The sequence below is a fragment of the Armigeres subalbatus genome, chromosome 2 (genome assembly GCF_024139115.2).
Source record: "Armigeres subalbatus isolate Guangzhou_Male chromosome 2, GZ_Asu_2, whole genome shotgun sequence".
Classification (NCBI taxonomy): Eukaryota; Metazoa; Arthropoda; class Insecta; order Diptera; family Culicidae; genus Armigeres; species Armigeres subalbatus.
The window spans coordinates 248,455,400-248,475,971 of NC_085140.1; the positions used below are offsets into that span (position 1 = coordinate 248,455,400).

General features: G+C 38.5%; 1 protein-coding gene across 1 annotated transcript in view; it reads right to left on the reverse strand.

The window, feature by feature from the left end:
• LOC134212048 (uncharacterized) overlaps nt 1–20,572 on the reverse strand; it is a 472,480-nt gene that overhangs the window by 442,872 nt on the left and 9,036 nt on the right. The window contains 1 exon segment of the mRNA XM_062689549.1: nt 109–164. Coding sequence (XP_062545533.1) covers nt 109–164 — 56 coding nt within the window.

Here is a 20,572-nt window from a genome sequence, read left to right on the forward strand (position 1 = left end):
AAGAGTGTAATGTGAAACACTTCGCCCACGTGCTTCGGAACCGCTCAACGCCTCTCCACATCTATATGCAATTAAAAGATCTATAATCCATCTGTGTTTTTCACTTACCGTCCGAAATAACAGCACTATCCACACCACTAATGGCAAAAATATTTTCATTTTTGCTGCAAAGAGAGAAAATAGAAAACAAATATTAGCAATGGATACACATTGGAGCACTTCGAGCGCATCAGCACCGCCAGCACAGCACACACACAGTCAATTATGGTCAATATTTGCGATCAGTATTTTAAAGAACATATGCTTCCGTGACGCAGAGAAGGAGGAAGCGAATTCACCCTCATGTTTTCACGTTAAAATTTTAGAAAAGCATAACCCGTTTCGCTTTTAGATAACTATCTATTCTGAACATCGTTTTTACACTAATTACTTTGCATGACCATATTTTTAAATTCTTATATTTTGGAAGTGTAGTTATCAATTATAAGATTACAAATATGTCTCCTTTTTAATCCTACTTAATGGAAGACAATTTTGTAATCTCATAATTGTGTAATTCCTGATGAACCGTTTACAGATAATTATAATTTAGTAGTCAAAAATGGATCAAATAAAAAGATTCATGCAATATTTTAGTAGCATTTGAAAGGTAAAAAGACTTCTTCTCATTCAAGTTATTCCCGTTATGGGAACTTTTGTGACACAAAGAACCTAATTATCAAACCTAGACGGGCACAGTAAACCACAGGATCACAAGTAGCGGCAGAAGTGCAAGACACACATCTGGGTTGCGATGCCAATTGGCAATAATAGTGTTGGCGTGGCGTAGCGAAACGAAAATGGCGCGCAACTTTTCCCGTTCCCTTCTTTTGTTTTTCTGCTCATTTTTTTCTCCACGACAAGCGACCTGTCTGCACATCGACCCATTGGCATCACCTCGCTGGCTGCTGCTGCTAGTAAATAGGGTTGCTTCACAATTTTTACTGTTATACACACTCAGACTCAGCTGAGCTCTGGGGTCTGCAACACGACGACGATCGACCCACCAACAACCGGCGACGACGACGACGGTCCGACGACCTCGATCGATGCTATCTCCGTGCGGCGCACCGCGCCCCCGAGTTGAGGTCTGTTGGTTGGCCGTGTGGAAAACGTGTAACATGTAGCGTGTCGTTGTCTGCCACCGCCGAGCCACCTCTCTCTCTGACGGAGTGGAGTGCACGGAAGCTGCGATCTCCGTAGTACACGTACCCACGTTAGTTTGCATGGGAAAAGTCCTACATTTCCTCTGCGTGACTGTTCTATTAGGTCGTCGTGTTGTTCTGGTCGCTGATTGCACCGAAGAAAGATGTCCGGCTTATCGACGGGTCTCTAACGTGGGCGCCAAACCGTTTCAGGGCCAGTTGAAAATTGGCCGCATGGACCGTGGCATCGACTTACTCACCAGCACTTTCCGGTTTATGAAGAGCCAGATTTTACCAACCGCAACGAATGCATGTCTAAGCCGACTGACCGGTGCGGTGCGGTAGTGGACATTCGTGCCCCGTGTTTGTGCGAGATATCACTTTTTTAGATCATTGGGGCTTTTGTATATAGCTGCAACTGCAATAGCGTTTGCGAATCTATCCACGTTAGCTCTATATCTCTAGAGCAGTGGTTCACACGCAAATGACTAAACAATTTCCATTTCAAAATATTCTGCTGTGTGCCTGACTTAACGATCAAACATATGGGATAAAAACCATTTTCAGATCAATTTTCTTCCTGTTATGCTACAACCGTTAGTCCCTATGAGTCTTAACTCTCAGTCATGGTAACAAAATTTATAAAAATGTGTAGGCACCCTTACTTCAATATTCATTTATTTCTGGGAGCTTAATTCGGGAATCGGATCAAAGTCTAAGTGCATTAGTGCATTGCCTTTTTTCGCCATAGAAAGGAATGATGGCCAAGTAAAACCAATAATGTTAAATTAATTAAAGTGGATTAGAATTTTATTTACAGACGCACTCCCTTATTGGCTATGTAGGGTGTCTGTTCCATTATTAATAACATGCTCCTATATCAATAACATTCGCAAAACAGGCAATTTAGGCTCAATTTGTGTCGTATTTTGTTGTTATCCGACGTGTTTACTGCTGAAAAAATCACAAAAATGAGATATAAAACAATTAGCGCACCAATTCTTTGTTTTCGAATGGTTTTGATTTGGGTACATGGTATGAATTCAAGGAGCAGTTCCCATATTCGTTTTGTGATTTGATTCGTATCCAAAACATGCATCCAAGCCGGACCGTTTTCAAACTTTTACCAACTTTTCTAATCTAAATCGGTTGGATTTCTTTGTCTGTGACGTGCCGCAGAATTGGGTATATGAGAAATTGTTAGATTCTTATACAAATATTGTATGAGACCTTAGAATTTTGCAAGCTTTCTTACAATATTTGTTAGTGAGCTTACTGGGGCCCTTTGGGGCCCTCATAGTGGAATGAGCATCCAGTTCCTACCAAAAGCAAACGAGTATATCGCAAGAAGGGTGCTCACGCTATTCCTAATCACCACGAATGGGATTTCCATTTTCTGCCGCCTAACATCTACGGTTTTACCAACGTCAACGTTGCACCTGAATCAAGTCTCAATCCGCGACCAGCGCAGACCTCCTCTGGACCACTTCGATGGGACTTCCCATGACCAACCGCAGGAACATGGTAGTTCTTGGTGCTGTGGATCGTCCGATTTTTCTGCTCCATTTGCGTTCGGTAAAAGTCAGCCCACCGCAACCTAAACGATGTCGGCAACCAGTACGTGAGAGTGGCCGTATATTACTTTCATCCACATCAACCGTGTCTGCCTGTACAGAGGAATCCGGGGAGCATAGTATCCCACTACTTGTAGAAAGGGTCCGTATCCTGCACACGATGGCTGGTTACGGTCTATCCTCAGTACAGTAGCACGGGTCCACTGAAGCGGAACTACTATCGGACATCGGGAAAGGGTCGTTTGGTCGAAAGTCATTCGATCGATCTTCAAATATACCATTTAGTCGAACAAGCCATTGGGCCAAAATTGGTCCGTCTGGACAAAAGTCATTTGACCGAAATGGACATAATGCCGAAAGTGTCGTTTAATCGGGACAGTCGTTTAGCCGCATTTGGCCGAAAATGCCGCTTGGCCGAAATAGTCGTTTGGTAGAAAGAACTTTTTTCTGAAAACGTCATTTACCCTTCCATGACGTTATACGGATGAAAATGCCATTCGCTAAACGGATCATATACTGCCGTGAATGTCGTTTGCTGAAAGAGTTGTATGTCCGTTTGGCCGAACAATAGGGAATGTGAAAAGTATAAAGTGATTAGGGAAAATTTAGAAGAGAGAATTAAGCAGCGACAAATGAAGAGTTAGAAGTGAGACGTCTCACTCCTCACTTCTCTTTCCTTATTTTTTGTTTCTCAATCCTCACTGCTCTCTTCACACTTCTCACTATTTAGTATGACCCGTTAGGTCAAATGATATTTTCGGCCAAATGCCAAATGCTAAATGACCATTTCAGTCAAATGACTTTTGGCTGATGGATTTTCTGTCAAACGCCCATTCTCCAAAGCCGCCACATACCCAGCAGAAAAATCGGATCTCACAACAACAGAATTTGCTAGCGTAATTGTAGCGCTGCGAAGTGAGCAGCCAAAGCACCCTCGAATCCAGAGCATCTTCGCCAGTAAACAATCTTTGCCTGGATCCCAGGACACTGTGAAATGCCGGGTATCTGGAGCCGAACCTTTCCGAGTTTCCTGTGGAATTGTGGGGTGCTCAATACCGTGGAACACGCGGAAGGGTCTTTTGGCCGAAACCTATTCGACCGAGAGCCATTTGGCCGAACAAACCATTAGCCCGAAACCCATCTGGCCGAAAGGGTCATTTGGCTAAAAGGGTCGTTTGGCCGACAGGGTCATTTGGGCGAAAGGGTATTAGGCCGAAAGGGTCATTTGGCCGAAAGGGTCGTTTGGCGGAAAGGGTTATTTGGCTGAAAGGGTCATTAGGCCGAAAGGGTCGTTTGGCCGAAAGGGTCATTTGGCCGAAAGGGTTATTTGGTTGAAAGAGTAATTTGGTCGAGAGGGTCATTTGGTCGAAAGGGTCATTTAGCAGAAAGGGTCATTAGGCCGAAAGGGCCATTACACCGAAAGTGTCATTTGGCCGAAAGGGTTCTTCTTCTTCTTCTTATTGGCATTACGTCCCCCCTTACTGGGACAGAGCCCCTCGCAGCTTAGTGTTCATTAAACACTTCCACAGTTATTAACTGCGAGGTTTCTTTGTCAGGTTACCATTTTTGCATTCGTATGTCATGAGGCTAACACGATGATATTTTTATGCCCAGGGAAGACGATGCAATCTCCAATCCGAAAATTGCCTAGACCGGCACCGGGAATCGAACCCAGCCACCCTCAGCATGGTCTGGCTTTGTAGCTGCGCGTCTTACCGCACGGCTAAGGAGAGCCCCGAAAGGGTAATTTGGCCGAATAGGTCATTTGAAAAGTGAGAAATGTGAAGTAAGAAGAGAGACGTCTCAATTCTCACTCCTCATTTCTCGTGACTAGTGAGACGTTTCGCTACTTACTCTGCGCTGTTCACTATTCGGCCAAATGACCCTTTCGGCAAAACAACCCTTTCGGCCAAATATTTTTCGACCTAGTGGTCTGTTCAAAAACAACTGGAACGTTCAAAACAACTCGAAACATTTCGGATTCAAGAATTCTCCTTGAAATCCTTCTAGAAGAGCCCTGGAAACTTCTAAATTCCCCCTGAAAGTTATCCACAAATTACTTTGAAAATCGTTCGAAAATCCTTCTCATGTAATTGTAATTCCTCCTTATCTAGAAACCCCTCGCTAATTTTTTGTTAGGAAATTCATGAGGAAATTCCTTGAAGATTTCTTTTCCTCTCTCCAAGTTTACTTCCAGACATTTCTTCGGCTATTCTTCCAGAAAAGTCTCCGGCATTTATTTCAGGAAAGCATTCGAGAGTTCTTTCAAGAATACGTACGGAATTTCCTCCCAAAATTCCACCTGAAGTTCTTTATGACGAAAATCCTTCGATTTTGCTCCATAATTTTACTTGTAAATCTATAAGAAATTCCTTCGCAAATTCTTCTAGGAACATTTCAGGGCATTCTTCCAGAAACTCCAGAAACTTATTTCCTCCGGGATTACTTCCAGGATTTTTTCCGGGAATACCTCCATAAATTCAATAGCGAAAACTCTAGGACTTCATTCTGGAATTCTTTCCGCAATTACTTCAGAATATCCTTCAAGAATTACTCTAGAAATTTCTTTAGGAATTTCTCCAGGAATTCGTCCAAGTATTTCCTCGGAAATTCTTCCAGGTATTTATCAGGAATTTCTCCGGGAATTTTTCAGGTCTTCCTTGTGGGGATTCCTCCGGAAGTGCCTATGGGTGGTCCGGGAGCTCCTCCAGGAGTTTTTCCAAGAGTCCCGTCGGGAATCTCTCCAGGAACTTCACAGGAATTTCAGAAGAAATGGGATTTCGGAAGTTCCTCTAGAAATTCAACTCCGGGTATTCCACCACCTGTTCCTCTGAAAATTCCTCCGAGAGTTCCACCAGTAGTTCCTCTGGGAATTCATTCAGGCTTTCTTTCAGGTATTCCTTTAGGTTTTTTTTAGGAATTTATCTACAAATTCCTCCAGAATTTCGTCGGAGAATTTCTCTGGGAGTTCCTCCGGGAGGTCCTTTAATAATTCTTCTGGAATTCTAACGGAAGTTCATTTAGGAGTTCATCCAAGAGTTCTTACGAGAGTTCCTCCAGGATTTCCTCCGAAAACTCTTCCTGTAGTTCTTCAAGAAATTTCTCCGGGAATTCCTCCAGAAATTCCTCCTGGAGTTTCTCCGGAAATTATTCTGGGAGATCCTCCTCAGAGGAACACCCGGAGGAACTGCCGGTGAAACCCCCCGGAGAAATTCTCGTAGAAACTGTCGGTGGATCTACCGGAGGAATTCCCGAAGGAACTGCCGGAGGAGCTCCCGTAAGAACTCCCGGAGAAATTTCAGGAGGAACTTCTAGAAGAATTCCTAGAGGATCTCCCGGAGGAACTCCCAGATAAACTATCGGAAGAACTTCGGGAGGAATTTCCAGCTAAATTTCTGAAGAAAGCCTAAATGATTTCCTGGAAGAGCTACTGGTGGAACTCCCAGTTGAATTGCCGGTGGAGTTCTTGGAGGTACTCTCGGAGGAATTCTCGGAGCAACTTCGGGAGGAATTTCTGAAGAAACTTTCTGGAGAATTTTCAAAGGAGTCCCCGGAGGAACTGCCAGTGAAGCTACCAGAAAAATTCTCGGTCTTGGTGAATTCATCTTATAGACAAATCTCGTCTAGCTGGAACCTTCGTAGGGGTATGTAGCTGGGCCATCATCATCATCATTAGAGGACCTCCCGGAGAATTCCCTGAGGAGATCCCAGAGAAAATCTCGGAGAAGCTTCTGGAGGATTTTCTATACAAATTCCTGAAGAAGCCTGAATGAATTCCAGAAAGAAAAACTAAATGAATTCCCGGAGGAAATTCTGGAAAAATTCCCGGAAGAATTTTCAGAGGAACCCGCGTAGGAACTGCCGATAGAACTACCGTAATGATTCTCGGAGGAAATCCTGGGGGAATTCTTGGAGAAACTGCCAGTGGAACTTCTAGAAGAATTACCGGAGGAACTCCCGGAAGAATTTTCGGAGAAACTCCTGGAGGATCTCCCAGTGAAAATCTTAAAGTTTCCACCAGAATTCTTTCAAAATTTATTTGGGAATAAATCTAGGAATTCCTCCGAAAATTCCATTCTTGATTTCCTTTTTGGTATAATTTCTGTATAAATTTTCGGTGGAATTCGTGGAGAAATTCTTCGAAATTTTCACAAGAATTTATTCGAAACTTTCACGGAAAATTTTATGGAATTCACAAAAGGAATTTCCGCGGAATATTCTTAGGAATTCCACGGTACAATTTTTCAGAATTTTTATGAAAAACAGCTCGAAAGAATTATCTCAAGAATTCTCTGCAGAACTTATAAAGAATTCCGTGGAGGATTTCTTGGAGTAAATAATGGTGGAATTCCCGGCGAAATTGATGTGGAATTCCTGAATAAATTGCCGAAGAAGTTGCTGGAGCCATTCCTGAAGAATCATCGATAGAATTGCTGATAGCATGCCTGGAGAAATTGTCGAAGGAATTCCTAGAGAAACTTGCATATTGTTTTTTCTGCCTATTTTATAATAAACATTATTTCAGAGAGGATTTGTTTAGAAATTTAGATTTATGCTTCTAGTTTTCTAAAACTTATGGAAGAATGTAGGATTTTTATAAAAATTGTTGAAGCCGATTTTATATTCTTTCTGAATACACCCGATTCTTTTTTTACACGGGGGATGCGTTCCGTGTAAAAAAGTATTCAGTTCAAAATTTGAAAATCCGTGTAAAAAAGTGTAATGATTTCACGACAAATCATGCAAAATTGAGCAACTTTGCAAAAATTTTGCTTGAGATTTTTTTTACAAGGCCGTGTAAAAAAAATCCGTGTAAAAACGGAATCGGTACTAAGTTCGTTAATAGTTTTCTCACTTTATTTAAAAATTTCATGCTTTTTTTAAATCCATTACTGTTGTTCAATAAACGCACAAACGAACGTTGCATTGTGCTGCCGTAATCTAAAAAAGTGACGTATACGCCATTTTCCAAAAAAGGTGTTAGCGAGTACTAATCATCGAGCTCTTCAACAGAAAAATGGAAAACATGCATGTTGTAAAATGGCTGTTACGTCACTTTTCACTTTTCCAGATTAAGGCAGTGTGGACGTGAATGCGTCACGTTGCGTGTTGGTGTAGCGTTTTAGTACAAAACACTGACTTCAACGCCCAGCGCGACGCGCTATTGTGATCCAGCCTTTACTGTTGTTTGTGGGTTTGGTTTCAAAGTTTTTGGAACTTAGAAGGAAATAGTACCAAGCACTAATATTCATGTGTTTTTATAAAACTACTGTAAATTTGCGATTCAGAAGATCTAAAAAAGTTGCCCTCCCCCTATTCGAAATCCTGGCTACGCCCATGACTGATATGGTTTAAGTGATATACATTTTTTCGCTTTTCCCCGATGATCGAAATTCATCAACACTAAATTCATCAGCTTCTACCACAAACTCAGCCATTTTAATAATAAAGTAACAGCACCACCTTTCTTTACTAGCATAGCAATTTCTATTATTAGTCATGAATTTGTTTCGTTTTCTAACCAGACATGAAAGTGTGTTGATGCCAAATTCTGTTAGTTTATATTTTCAAGTAGAAAAAGTCACTCATATTAAACGGTCGCACAATGTCTACGCATCCTTCAACCCATGTAAATTCGTGATACACCCGATTCTGTTTTTACACGGATTTTTTTTACACGACCGTGTAAAAAAAATCCCATACAAAATTTTTGCAAAGTTGCTCCATTTTGCATGATTCGTCGAAAAATCATAAAACTTTTTTTACACGGATTTTTGAATTTTGAACTGAAAAATTTTTTTACACAAAAAACAAATCGCTATCTCGGTATCTTTTTACCGTGTGCTTTATATGTTCACAAATGCATTCTCACGCTTTATTCCAAAGTGTGTTGTTGCCAATGGAAACGATAGTTATTTTTACTTCGCGATAACATTTTCCAAAATACCGTGCGGGACCGAAATCCGTACAGCACCGAAATCCATCCACCTCATGAGATATCAATAAATTAAAGGGGGTTAAAGGTAATTAATGCAAAAATAATTTATCCTATCCTGTTCAGATTCTTGACAGTAAGCTTTTAGAATAGAAATTTTTGTTTAGGCATAGAAATGGAAAGAAGGCTTTGAAATTTAAACAACAAAAATAAAAAACAAATCGCCACCCACCAAACGCGGAGTGTTTGCCGCCATTTTGTTTTCGGGTAGAGCATAATTGCACCAAAAATAACTGTGTTTTAATTGCTAATTGCGAATCATTACATAAGATAAGCGAAATACAAATCGAAGGGATCGCTTTTCAAGGTGCGTATCGAACTATTTACAGTGGTAGTTCAGTCAATCAGACTGCTTCAATTTAAATATTTAGTTAAAAAATAGCTGTACGGATTTTGATCCTTTGATTCGTAATCCGTCCATGGTGGACGGATTTCGAGTCAGGAGTAGTAGATTTTATTCATTATATTATCATGTTTTTCGTAGTTTTCAATGAGCAAATGTAAAACACTTCAAAAGTAGAAGCCTTCATGCTCTTATGACAATGGCAAACGTTTTATTTGGATTCGAATCCTATTTTCTAATGACTTTATCATATACTAAGGTGCTTAAGTGTACGGATTTCGATGACCCACGGTATTTAGCAAAAAATTTGGAAATATTTTTTCTTTCTGGTGCTAATTATGCGGTGATCAAATGCGTTATAAGGTATACTATAGGAATTTGTCGTTTCAGTAAGAAAAATGTGGCTGTTTTCTTTGGCATTGCAATAATGGCACACACAAACAGACATCACCTCAATTCATCGAGCTGAGTCGGTTGGTATATAACCCTATGGGTCTCCGAGCCTTCTATCAAAAGTTTGGTTTTGGAGTGATTATATAGCCTTCGCGTATAGTTAGTATACGAGAAAGGCAAAAACAGGAACAGTTAGAAAATATTTTAGTTTTCCCCAACTCGAGAACCCCTATGGATGAAGCGTGAATCGCCGCATCGCCACGTTATGTAATTCCAGTCAGTAGTGCAGCAAACGAAGGCGAAGGGCAGTATGACATTGCAGTCTGAAGCAGATACCAACAAAAGCATCGAACACATCAACAACGTTTCATTTCCCATTTGCGTTTGTTCAGCAGCTCTATAGAGTACTTATTGCACGACCGGACCGCACCGAACATAACGAATGATGAGCAGTCTAAGCCGGTTGAAGCTTTTGCCCGGCTTGGGTGTCAATTAGGAAAATGTGTTGCATGTTTCAAAATGTAATTTATTGTTCCTGAAAGTATTCGATTGATGTATTTTTGATAGATGTCATTAGCTGGGAGCCTGAGAGTTCGTGTCTTTTATTCATTGAAGTCCTTATTTATAGTTCTGTTAAAACCAGCTAACACAAAATTACGAATTTCACAAAAAAACCTATTTTTTTCACCATTTGTATACGCCAATATTTCATTTTCTCATAATATAGAAGCATCGTAATTGCAACTTTTTAGATAACTCAACACCCCTGCCCGAGCAACTCAAGCGATTCTCCCCAATGAACGTTTTTTTCATGCGATGACCGGCTGAAGGAAAGACGATGGTGATGATCGCTGCTTCGTTGGTCTAGAGCTAGCCGGCTGATTCGTTCCTCCCTCCCTCCCTCCTGGAGAGATGGGAGATGCAATTTCCTTTTCTCGGTTGACGGATTGAAATTGTTTCTTTTTTATTTGGCCTGTAAACGATGCGATGGCGCGAAGCAGCAAAAAATATGGAAGTCGGTTTTTGTCTTGCTGTGCACTCTGAACGTTGAGTGTGACTGTGCGTAATAAAACAATTGGCAAGTGTGGCTTTTTCACGTCTTTGGACGGATGGGCCAGTCTTGTCCCACTTTCGGGTGGATATTAGTGTCAATGTTTTTATATGGGGGGGCTTTGCGGGGACAAATTAGCCTATTTCTTTTTGCATCGAAGTATTTAAGCGGTGAATGCGGCTAAAAGTGAAAAAATGAAGAGAGTGAGATTTCGATTTTAAATCGATTTCGTTTTCAGGTAGGTAATTTACTTGGCTGATTTCATTTGTGGTGCTGTAAGTGCAATGGGATATCGGAGCTTATTTCTTAATTAAAAAGACCAAGCAATCTCTTTGAGTGCACTCTATCAGTAGCGGTTAGTAGCTTCAAATCAAACTTTCCACACGTTTAAATATTGATAAAAAGTAGGTTACTTTAGCTTCAATAATCAACAATTGAAATCGTAAATACTACTTAGAAATTGAGGGAAAGCACTCTCAAAGTGAGTTTTGCTATTAATATAAAAGTTTCGATTTACTTATTTGTGTTAGTTCTGATATTCAAATTATATTGCTTGAATTTCATGACAAATAATACACATGATCAAAATTAGACAAGTCAAACTTAGGTACAACCACTTATCGTTATTTTAAAGTTTCAATCCAAGTATATTGTATATTTTTTCGGGTATTGGTCATTAATATACAATGTTCTGAAAAACTCCGATTTTGAAAGATTTTGATTTGAAAAATGTTTTGGAGGTTACCACACGCAAAAAAAACGTTCCCGAATTCGTGAACCAGCAAAAATAAACCGTGATTTAACTCATGGATTCGGGAACACCAGTTACGTTTTCCAGAACGTTCCAGAAAACGTGACTCTATTCTGGAATCCGTGACTGTTGTTCCCGAAAAAATACACCGTGAACTCGTTAGTTCACGATTTCATGAACGCTTTTTTTTGCGTGCACTTTCCTTCGATGGGACTCAAACCCATAACTCGCTAGACTGGTGCTTTCAACCAACTAAGTTACGAAAGATCCCCGTCGGCCTTCGCAACATAGCGGCTACTGAATGAGCCTGAGAATTAAATTGTCTTTAAGTTATGACTTCTGCTTTATTCAATTAGAATGATGATAATTATTATTTCTACAACCGCAGATGATCCCGCAGTGCAGTAATAATTGCTTGGAATAGTGTGAAATACTATGGAATAATAATTAATTTTTCCTTACATAATTCATATACTCTATAAGAAAAATAGGCTACCTAGAGCTCCCAATTAGTAACAGTAAGCATGCAGTTAAGATTTTGAAACAAACTAACATGTGCTTGTGAAATCCTGCGAGAAAAAAGGAATGATACTATTATTTCAATGGTTCCATTTCGACCTAATGAAATTTATATTCACCCAATTTTAACCTGAACATGAATAGCCGTTGAGCTAGATAAATTGATTGACGTTACTTGGCATTACTTTAAGGGAAGATCCATAAAGTACGTCACGCAAAAATTGACGATTTTCGACCCCCCTCCCCCCTTCGTCACACTTTTCGTATTAAACCTCCAACATTTTTGTATGAGTCGTCACGCTGCTCGGAACCCCCCCTCCCTCTAGGAGCGTGACGTACTTTGTGGATGGCCCCTAATCTAATTGGTAAATGTTGAATTTATGTAGAATCAAGAACAACCTGTTTTCCCCTATTTCAAGTAACTTGCCAGGGCTATATGAACAGAAGCTGTACAGTTGATAGTATGTCAAATAAACCTGCAGTTCGTTATTAGCATTGTCAGCATCTTGGCCTCCAAATGTGTGAAACGGATGAACGAAATTAGCAAAGAAACGCTAACGTCCATCAGTATCATCATAATTAAACAAACAAAAACAGTCCAATGTGTTCCGGATTGTGAGTAGAGTACAATAAGTATGAATGTTTTTTAGTGTGAATATGAATGAATTAATTGCAGTTGAATTTTGATAGCATCGGTCCTATTGATAACGATTTATTCAAGGACAGAATCATTTTATTGGCAATCCTTGCAAATTGTAATTTTCCAATCAAGCAGAGCACACTAAAAAAAATTATTTGGTCACTGTTTCCAAACCAGCATCAAAGAAACGAGCATCATAAAATCAAATTGAAGAAATATTAGTTGCTACGTACAGTATTGGACAAAACACATGCAACTGATATCTATTTAACATACACATTTCTACAGAACATTTATTTTTGAAGAACCAAATGGAATAAACCTTTCCAGACACCGGAATATGCGTCTACTATCATGTACCACGCACACATGATCCATAATTTGATAAATGACCTGTTTTTGTTGACAAGCTTTATTTTGCGTTGGACACAACAAATTCAACTTCATTGTTTTTTTTTGTTTATTTGTAAAATTTTGAAAATCAAAGCCACAAATTTGACATTTTACATCAATCCTATAATATTTCAATCATCCCCTACCATTAAACGATAATTATTGGAATTTTCACTCTAAATATCGCCATTCAGCGAGTATCGCTAAAAAATAAGCTAACTACCTGAGAAAACGTGCTCAATTGTCTTGGATTTAAAAATTGAATGACAATTATTGCAGATTTACAAAAAGGATTGCTTAAAAACAGATTTAACAATTAGAAAACGTCCATAATATTTTTTCCCCAAGTTTGGCGATCTTTCAAAACTATCGTAGATTGACCCTTTTTCCAGCAGTCTCTGTACACTTACAATGATTTTGATCACCATTTAACATTGTTTAACATTTATGAATAATTCAACAAGTATGAGATTGAGCAACCAGATTAATTTTCTTCTTGTATATTCTTCAACGATTGGAAGCTCTGATTCTTAGCTGGACCCCGGAAGAATAACGCCATTATAACAGGACGTCTTCTAACTGTTTAATTCGTAACAAACAATTAAAATTTCTTTTGTATCCTATACAACTTCTCGGAAGGATCATATTTTATCACCTAATTCTTATAGCTTTTTCTCTAGTGGAACTTGATTTTCCACCTCTCTGATACATTACTATCGCTACTGTTAAACGAAATTTGGCACAAACCACGATTTTGTCGATTTTTACACACAATATTTGCCACAAGTCTGTTTTTTAGCAATCCGTTCAATGTTCAAATACAAGACGATTTTCCTATTGGACAGCTAATGTGAAATACTTGCTGAATGGCGACAGTTTGAATAGATCTTCATATGATTACCGTTTAATGGCCGGGGTGACTGAAATAGAATAGTATTGATGTAAAATTAGAAATTTGTTTTGATTTTAGACGATTTGATTGAATGAAATATCACACACGTCAAACTGAACTCAGTACATGTTGAATCTGTTGAGTATTCGAAACTAATACGGGTACTTTTTTTGGTTGTTCCTTTTTTTTAAACTGCACAGAACAGTTAGTCTTCTTTGCTGCAGTGATGCTTTTAAATAACCCTAATAATCATGACCCAAACATTCGCAACTTAGATAGAAACCAATTATTTACTAATTATAATGGCGATAAATTAAAAAGCGGTTTTCGATGATTTAAAACACTTAGTAGGCAACTTCTGTGGACTACTACTAAAAGATGCGTTGGTCATCCTTTGTCAAAACAAAAACGGTTCAAAACGGTTTCGCAGGAGTGGCCTTCTCGGTATCTCTATTGTTCCGGCATCAACAAGTTATTACCATTTAAATTACTCTAGCAGTTTGCCTTTCACAACAAGTTCTAAAATTTGCTCTAATGCGTGCAACATGTTAAGGACAAGCCTCCCGGAGTACAAATCAAAACTCACTCGCGTTTTCAAAGGCACACCACTCGATAGGGAAGCAACGCACAACAGCCATTTATATTTTTTCACGCATGCTGTGACACAACAAAGATAGAATTCTCGCGTGATTTTTTAAAACGTCGTAAGTCCAAAAGAGAGGCTCTCTTTGTTTACTTTCTCTTTCGATTATTACAAAGCCATTCTAACATTTACATTGGATTTTCCAGAACCGATCTGAAGAAAATAGCTTTGTCTAGTGTGCTGAGGTGAAAATATTGCAACAAATTTTAAACTAGCCTAGGTATTAGCAAAAGAGAGCGTAATGAAAGAGAGTCTCTCATTTGGACTTACGACGTTTTTAAAAATCACGCGAGAATTATAAAAATAACAGTTATGCGTTCACGCTAAAAATGAACTACTCAAAATTGAGTCGAATCCGACTCATTTTCATTAAAAACGGGACAACTCAAAATTTGAGTAAAAGATACTACTTCAATAAAATGATGATTGCACTTAAACTAGGAGTCTGTTTGTCGTAAAATGCACTTAGATAGATAAATAAACTTGATTCGCATCTGTCGTATTAAAAATTGATGGAAGGCCAAGCTTAACTTTCGCGAAATCATTATTTTATTGAAGTAGTATATATTACTCAAATTTTGAGTTGTCCCGTTTTTAATGAAAATGAGTCGGATTCGACTCAATTTTGAGTAGTTCATTTTTAGCGTGTTGCTCCGTATTGAGTGGTGAGTAGACTGGCCCAGGATACAAAAAATCGTCCGATTCTACGGGGCACCCCCCAGGATTTTGCCTTTAGGTAAGAAAATCATTCTCTGAAAATTTCAGCCTGATCGGTTATAGCATAAGCTGGCGCAATTGGTTTGAAGTTAATGTGGGGGTTTCAGCCGAAATATATGGGAAAATACACCTCTGTAACTATTTGGTACAGGAAATTGGATGGAAAAGCCCGATTGAGCCCAAATTTGCAGGAAATGAAGTTAACATAATGAACAATTTGACATCAAATTCTACTATGATTAAATTACTTTTTAAAAAGTTTTGGATAATTTATTGGGAGTTGCCATCAAAGATGCCTGCGATGTGCGTTTTCGCGCGCGCTCAAACATATGCAGAGGAACGCGCGCCACAGCACATACACAGTATCTGTGCCACCTTTGATAACATGCGCACGTTTTTCATAGCAATCAATGAATTCCAAAGTGCACAGCCTAACTCCCAATAAATCATCCGAAACTATATAAAAAGTCTTTTTTTTCTCCCCGTACAAGGCTGGGCCACTCTAGTGGTGAGCCTTTGAAAACGCATTTTGTTTTGGATCCCATGAGGCTTGTCCTTGATAGGATGAAACTTTTCGGCTTCAATTGTTCAAGCAACTTTTTGTATTGGAATCACGCTTAAATTTTGTCGTTACAGGGCTAAAAGGCAGGGTTGTTAATCGATAAATTATCATCGTTAATTTAACGCCAACTTCGATAACGATAACACTTTTACGATAATGCTTCGTTGACGATCAAATGAGCGTTGAATTAACGTTATCGTTATCGAGTATTCGTTGATTTATCGATAATTATCGAGTTAACTGTAACATGTACTACAGTTTGAAGTGCAAATATTCACAAGTTGGATTTGCAATATCTTTTTTAAAAATATAGTATCGCCTTACAATATTCGAGAACGCCCTTAAATCTTGGAATTAAATTGGTATTCAAGGAGGTCACCGAATTAACCAAAACATTATTTCGTTCAATCATTAAAGTTCTTACAAAGTCGCAGTTCTCCATAGTAGAGAATCTGAGAGCATTTTTAATGTCTACCTATACTTATGTTTAATCTTTCATTATAAACAAAACTTCTGTTTGGAAAATCCGGAGCACCCAGTTATATGAATATTTCATGACTCACAGTTTAGACTAAACTCCTTAGTCTAACCAAATCATAGGTGACGAGGTAAGTTCACCAATCTGTTGAGAGAATGATCACTCGGTACTGGTGCTGCCTGGAATGCAGCACTACAGATCGCTGCATCAAATAAATTTCTAGTTCTTGGATCCCAATATATTACCGATGACATCTATGCTGCATAGTGAAAAACGCTAACCGCCAATAGAGCACCTCACTTCTCATCGTTTCGTAGAGCAGCATGCATTGGGCAATAATTTTAGAGTGCCTCGCTTCAATCAAAATTAACTCTGATCAACCAGCTGCAAACAATTTGTTCCATTCTCGACTTCTGTCAAAATTTTACACCAAATTTATTCGCGTAATCTAGTAACCACATTATCGCAAAATTATCGAGTTAACTCTAGACCAACATTTGAAAAGGGCGTAACAGCCTAAATTTATTCCTCCTGATTCTTCGTCCTCAAATAGAGCTATATATGTAGACGAGGAATCAGAAGGAATAAATTTTGGCTGTTACGCCCTTTTCAAATGTTGGTCTAGAACTTACGTTAAACTATCGAACTACGATAATAAATCAGTTGATTCATCGTTATCGTAGCAACCGATAACGTTGATCACAATCAACTTTATCGGCGATAACGATAAATTAACGATTAACAACCCTGCTAAAAGGGCTGTGGTTTCATGAGTTGTTAGTAAACAAATATAACAAAATATTTCTCTTTGTATCTGTTTATAAAAAAATAAATTATACAATCATAGTGCAATCATTCGGCGCGTCTTGGAGATGCTTAGATGCTTTTCTTCAATAATTTTTCGAATTAAGTTTGTAATATTGAACTGCTTATTTATCAAAACAGTCTGCTCAGTGATAAACTTCACGGTAAATAATCAAATTTTATTTATAGAATGTCCAACTTTACAATCACTATGATTGATAGTGACATTCTTTTGATTTTGGAGTGCTGTCACATATTTCAAATGTGCGTTAAATTTAGACAATTCCAAAACATCAACACTATTGATCAAAGTGCTTCTCTTTTGGAGTTGAGGTTTGGTCACTAGATTTGGAAGTGATACGTTATTGAATTCAGAGATGAAAAGTTATTGATTTGAAAAATGATCAATATTGATTGGTATAGTTCTAAAAATAGAAGAAAGTTTGTATCAACTGTTCTGCTTTCTTCACAAAGATTTTCGAAGTGTGAGATGGAGTCATGGTAAGATGTAGGACTTTAAAGCGATGGTACGGTATTCAAATCTGGGCTGCGGTGATTCTTTTTTTTATTTTCTTAGTTTTACAATCAAAATATTGTGCACGTAGTGCAAATTCAAATGCAAAACAATTCTCATGGACGTGCATATTTTTTTACCGTGTTTGAAAAGCAAAAATGCAAACGCAAACGAAAATTCGTGCGTAGATAACCCAACATCAGGGTTTGCAGAAATCGCTCTCCATAGATAATGAACAACGATAAAAGAGAGGCTACAACTGTTTTGAATAATTTAGCCCATGAAAACAAGTTTATGGAACTTGTAAGCAAGTGCAAAAAAAAATACATAATCGGATGGGCAGCCCCCACCAAGAAGTGATGATAAAACGCATTGTTTTCGCTCATTTTGTGTTGGGGACATTTTTTGCGCACAGCTGTGTATAACGAGTTGAGATTTATAATTAGAAGCAGTGCCCTCGCGTTTGGAGCTCTTTAAAAAGAATTTGTCGCCCCCCGAATCAGTTTTTCATCATAACAGCTTGCGAAAAAAAATCTCCCGGTATGCTACATATCGTGAATGTATACAGAAATGATAGATGAGAGATTTTTACATTCACTTTTACATTAAATCCGTATGTTTTGCTGAATATGACTAAAAATCACGCAGGTGAAGCATCACCCATCAAGTTGTGGCATTCTGCCTCAAGCATCACTCTTTTGGTTCTTTAATTGTCAATGATCTATGAAAACAATTCAAAACTTTCTAAAAAGTAACTTATTCTCAAGTCGGGAGCAATCGAAAAGTGATTTGATCGAGGAAACAATTTACTACTGAAGCAATAAACAATTGGAATGTCTCGAGATTTCGGTGCGATTGAAAATTGACATCGCAAGAATCCATTTCTGGGATTGAAAAAAACTATTTCAACTATTTCAGTCCTCCTACTCCCTTGGAGTGAATATTTCACAACCTGTCCAAGATTTTTTATATCAGTTGCTGATGTGACATTTTTGAAAGTCATGAAATTGACAAGAATCAGCGTAGTGGTAACAATCCAATCGAAAGCCAATAGGGTAAGGCGGTATAATGTGCCTTTCTTGTAGTAGGGGTTGAAGGTTTTTTTTTTCACAAAAGGCCAGAGCAGTACCGTTTTCAGACAGTGTTATACTGCCCCTCGTAATTAACAAATTCTAAGTTTGTATTGTATTCTAATTGAAGCCTTAAAATCCTTTCAATTGAATTTTAAAAATTGCGCTGTATTTCCATTGTAGAAAATAAAGAAAAATGTTTATTAATAAATAATATGCAATTAATTGTGACAAGGAAAGATAACAACACGAATATTAACAAGCTACCTAAGGCGCGTCGCAATGAAACATATTGTATATCGACACTGTAGGTATTTTCATCCATGGTCGTAGGGGTTAAAACCAACGAAAGCAATGTCCATTTGCTAGAACTCCACTATAGCAGAACGTTTCTCCTGAGCGATATGGTGTGGATGAGTTTTGCAAAAAAGTGTCTATTTTATTGGTTTTCGGAACTATGGCTAAAATAAAAACACAGACGAAAATATCTGCCTTAATCCTATGTCGTGAGCTTCGTGGCCATGCGGTTAGTGACGTCAATAGTGTAACTATGGAGTGTGGGTTCGATTCCCGCCCCGGTAAGCAGAAGACTTTTCGTGAACGGAAAATTCTCCACTGGCTGTTATGTGTCCTTTCCGTTGTCTTATGCTTACGTGTTAAGTGTTCAGTTTGTACGACCTCTGATCGAAGACAGTCATGATTCTATTAGCCTTGATATCATGACAGTTCCTATACAGCATTTGCATACAATTGACAGAAGGATCAGCTGATTTTGAAAGATTACAATCGATTAATTTTTCCAGAAAAATAAAATGGTCTGTGTTCGTATCCGCATAACTCAAAAAATAAAAAAACCGGTGCGGGAAATACTTGCTTCACGAGTAAGAAACGAGTTTAATTTGGCCTGCCAAAAACGCAGCATGCCTTGTTCGTGAGTATGGGCACAGCAAAGACAAAAAGTATGGCAGTATTTTGTTCGCGAGTGAAATTCATGGTCTCGAGTTTTTGTGGTTTCTCCGAATAGAATGATCAAATTATTTCTAAATAAACACAATAACAGTAAACAAGTGTGCTCTTGCTCGAATGTTGTTTTATGCTATTCTGCAAATTGAACCGAAAGACTTCAGGGTTCAATTTTCTGGTTTCTCTGTGAGTTCTAGGCAGGCAAGAAAAAGGCAAAACAAATGTTCGCGAGTATTTTGCATTCGTTTTAGGGGGTTGGCTCACAGATTCACACCACTGAAAAGGACTGGATGGATTTTCTTCATTTCTACAGCAGATTTGTTCATTATGGGGCCCTCTTTAGCCGTGTGGTAAGATGCGCGGCTATAAAGCAAGACCATGTTGAGGTTTGATTCCCGATCTAGTCTAGGAAATTTTCTGGTTGGAACTTTTCTCAACTTCCCTGTCCATAAAAGCATTATCATGCCTTATGATATACGAATGCAAAAATGGAAAGCTGGCTTAGAAACCTCGCAGTTAATAATTGTGGAAGTGCATACAGAAGCTGCGAGACGGCAATGTCCCAGTGGGGGATGGAATGCCAATGAAGAAGAAAATACGTTCGGTATACTTTCCGACGGGTTTATAATGCGAAATTTCCTCAAGAAAGAAAATTCCGACAAATGGAAGCGTTTTTACAAAACACTTTTCACATAAAAAAATGGCCTAATTGAATATGAGCTTCCTCAAAACTGCAACACTTTTTAAAGACTCAGCATCTTTGAATTAAATTCCTTTCTGAGCATTCTCGTCTTTATCGAAAGAACTTATTTTTCACCTCCGTAGAATTAAAAAGAACGTCTCAGGGAAGAACATGCTGAAGCACAACAACCCTAAAATCATGTCTTTTCCTACAGCACACTACATGGATGATCTTTATTTCATTATTACTGCAAAGAAATAAGAAAATAACAAGATCACTATCTGTCAAAATTTACATTGGCTGGCCTTGTTGTTTACTAACTTTCATAAATAACGAAAGAGAAAGAGATTCGTCCGTGCAGTGTCCTATTAAGAGTTTCCGCCTACTAAAAACAGTTTGTAAGA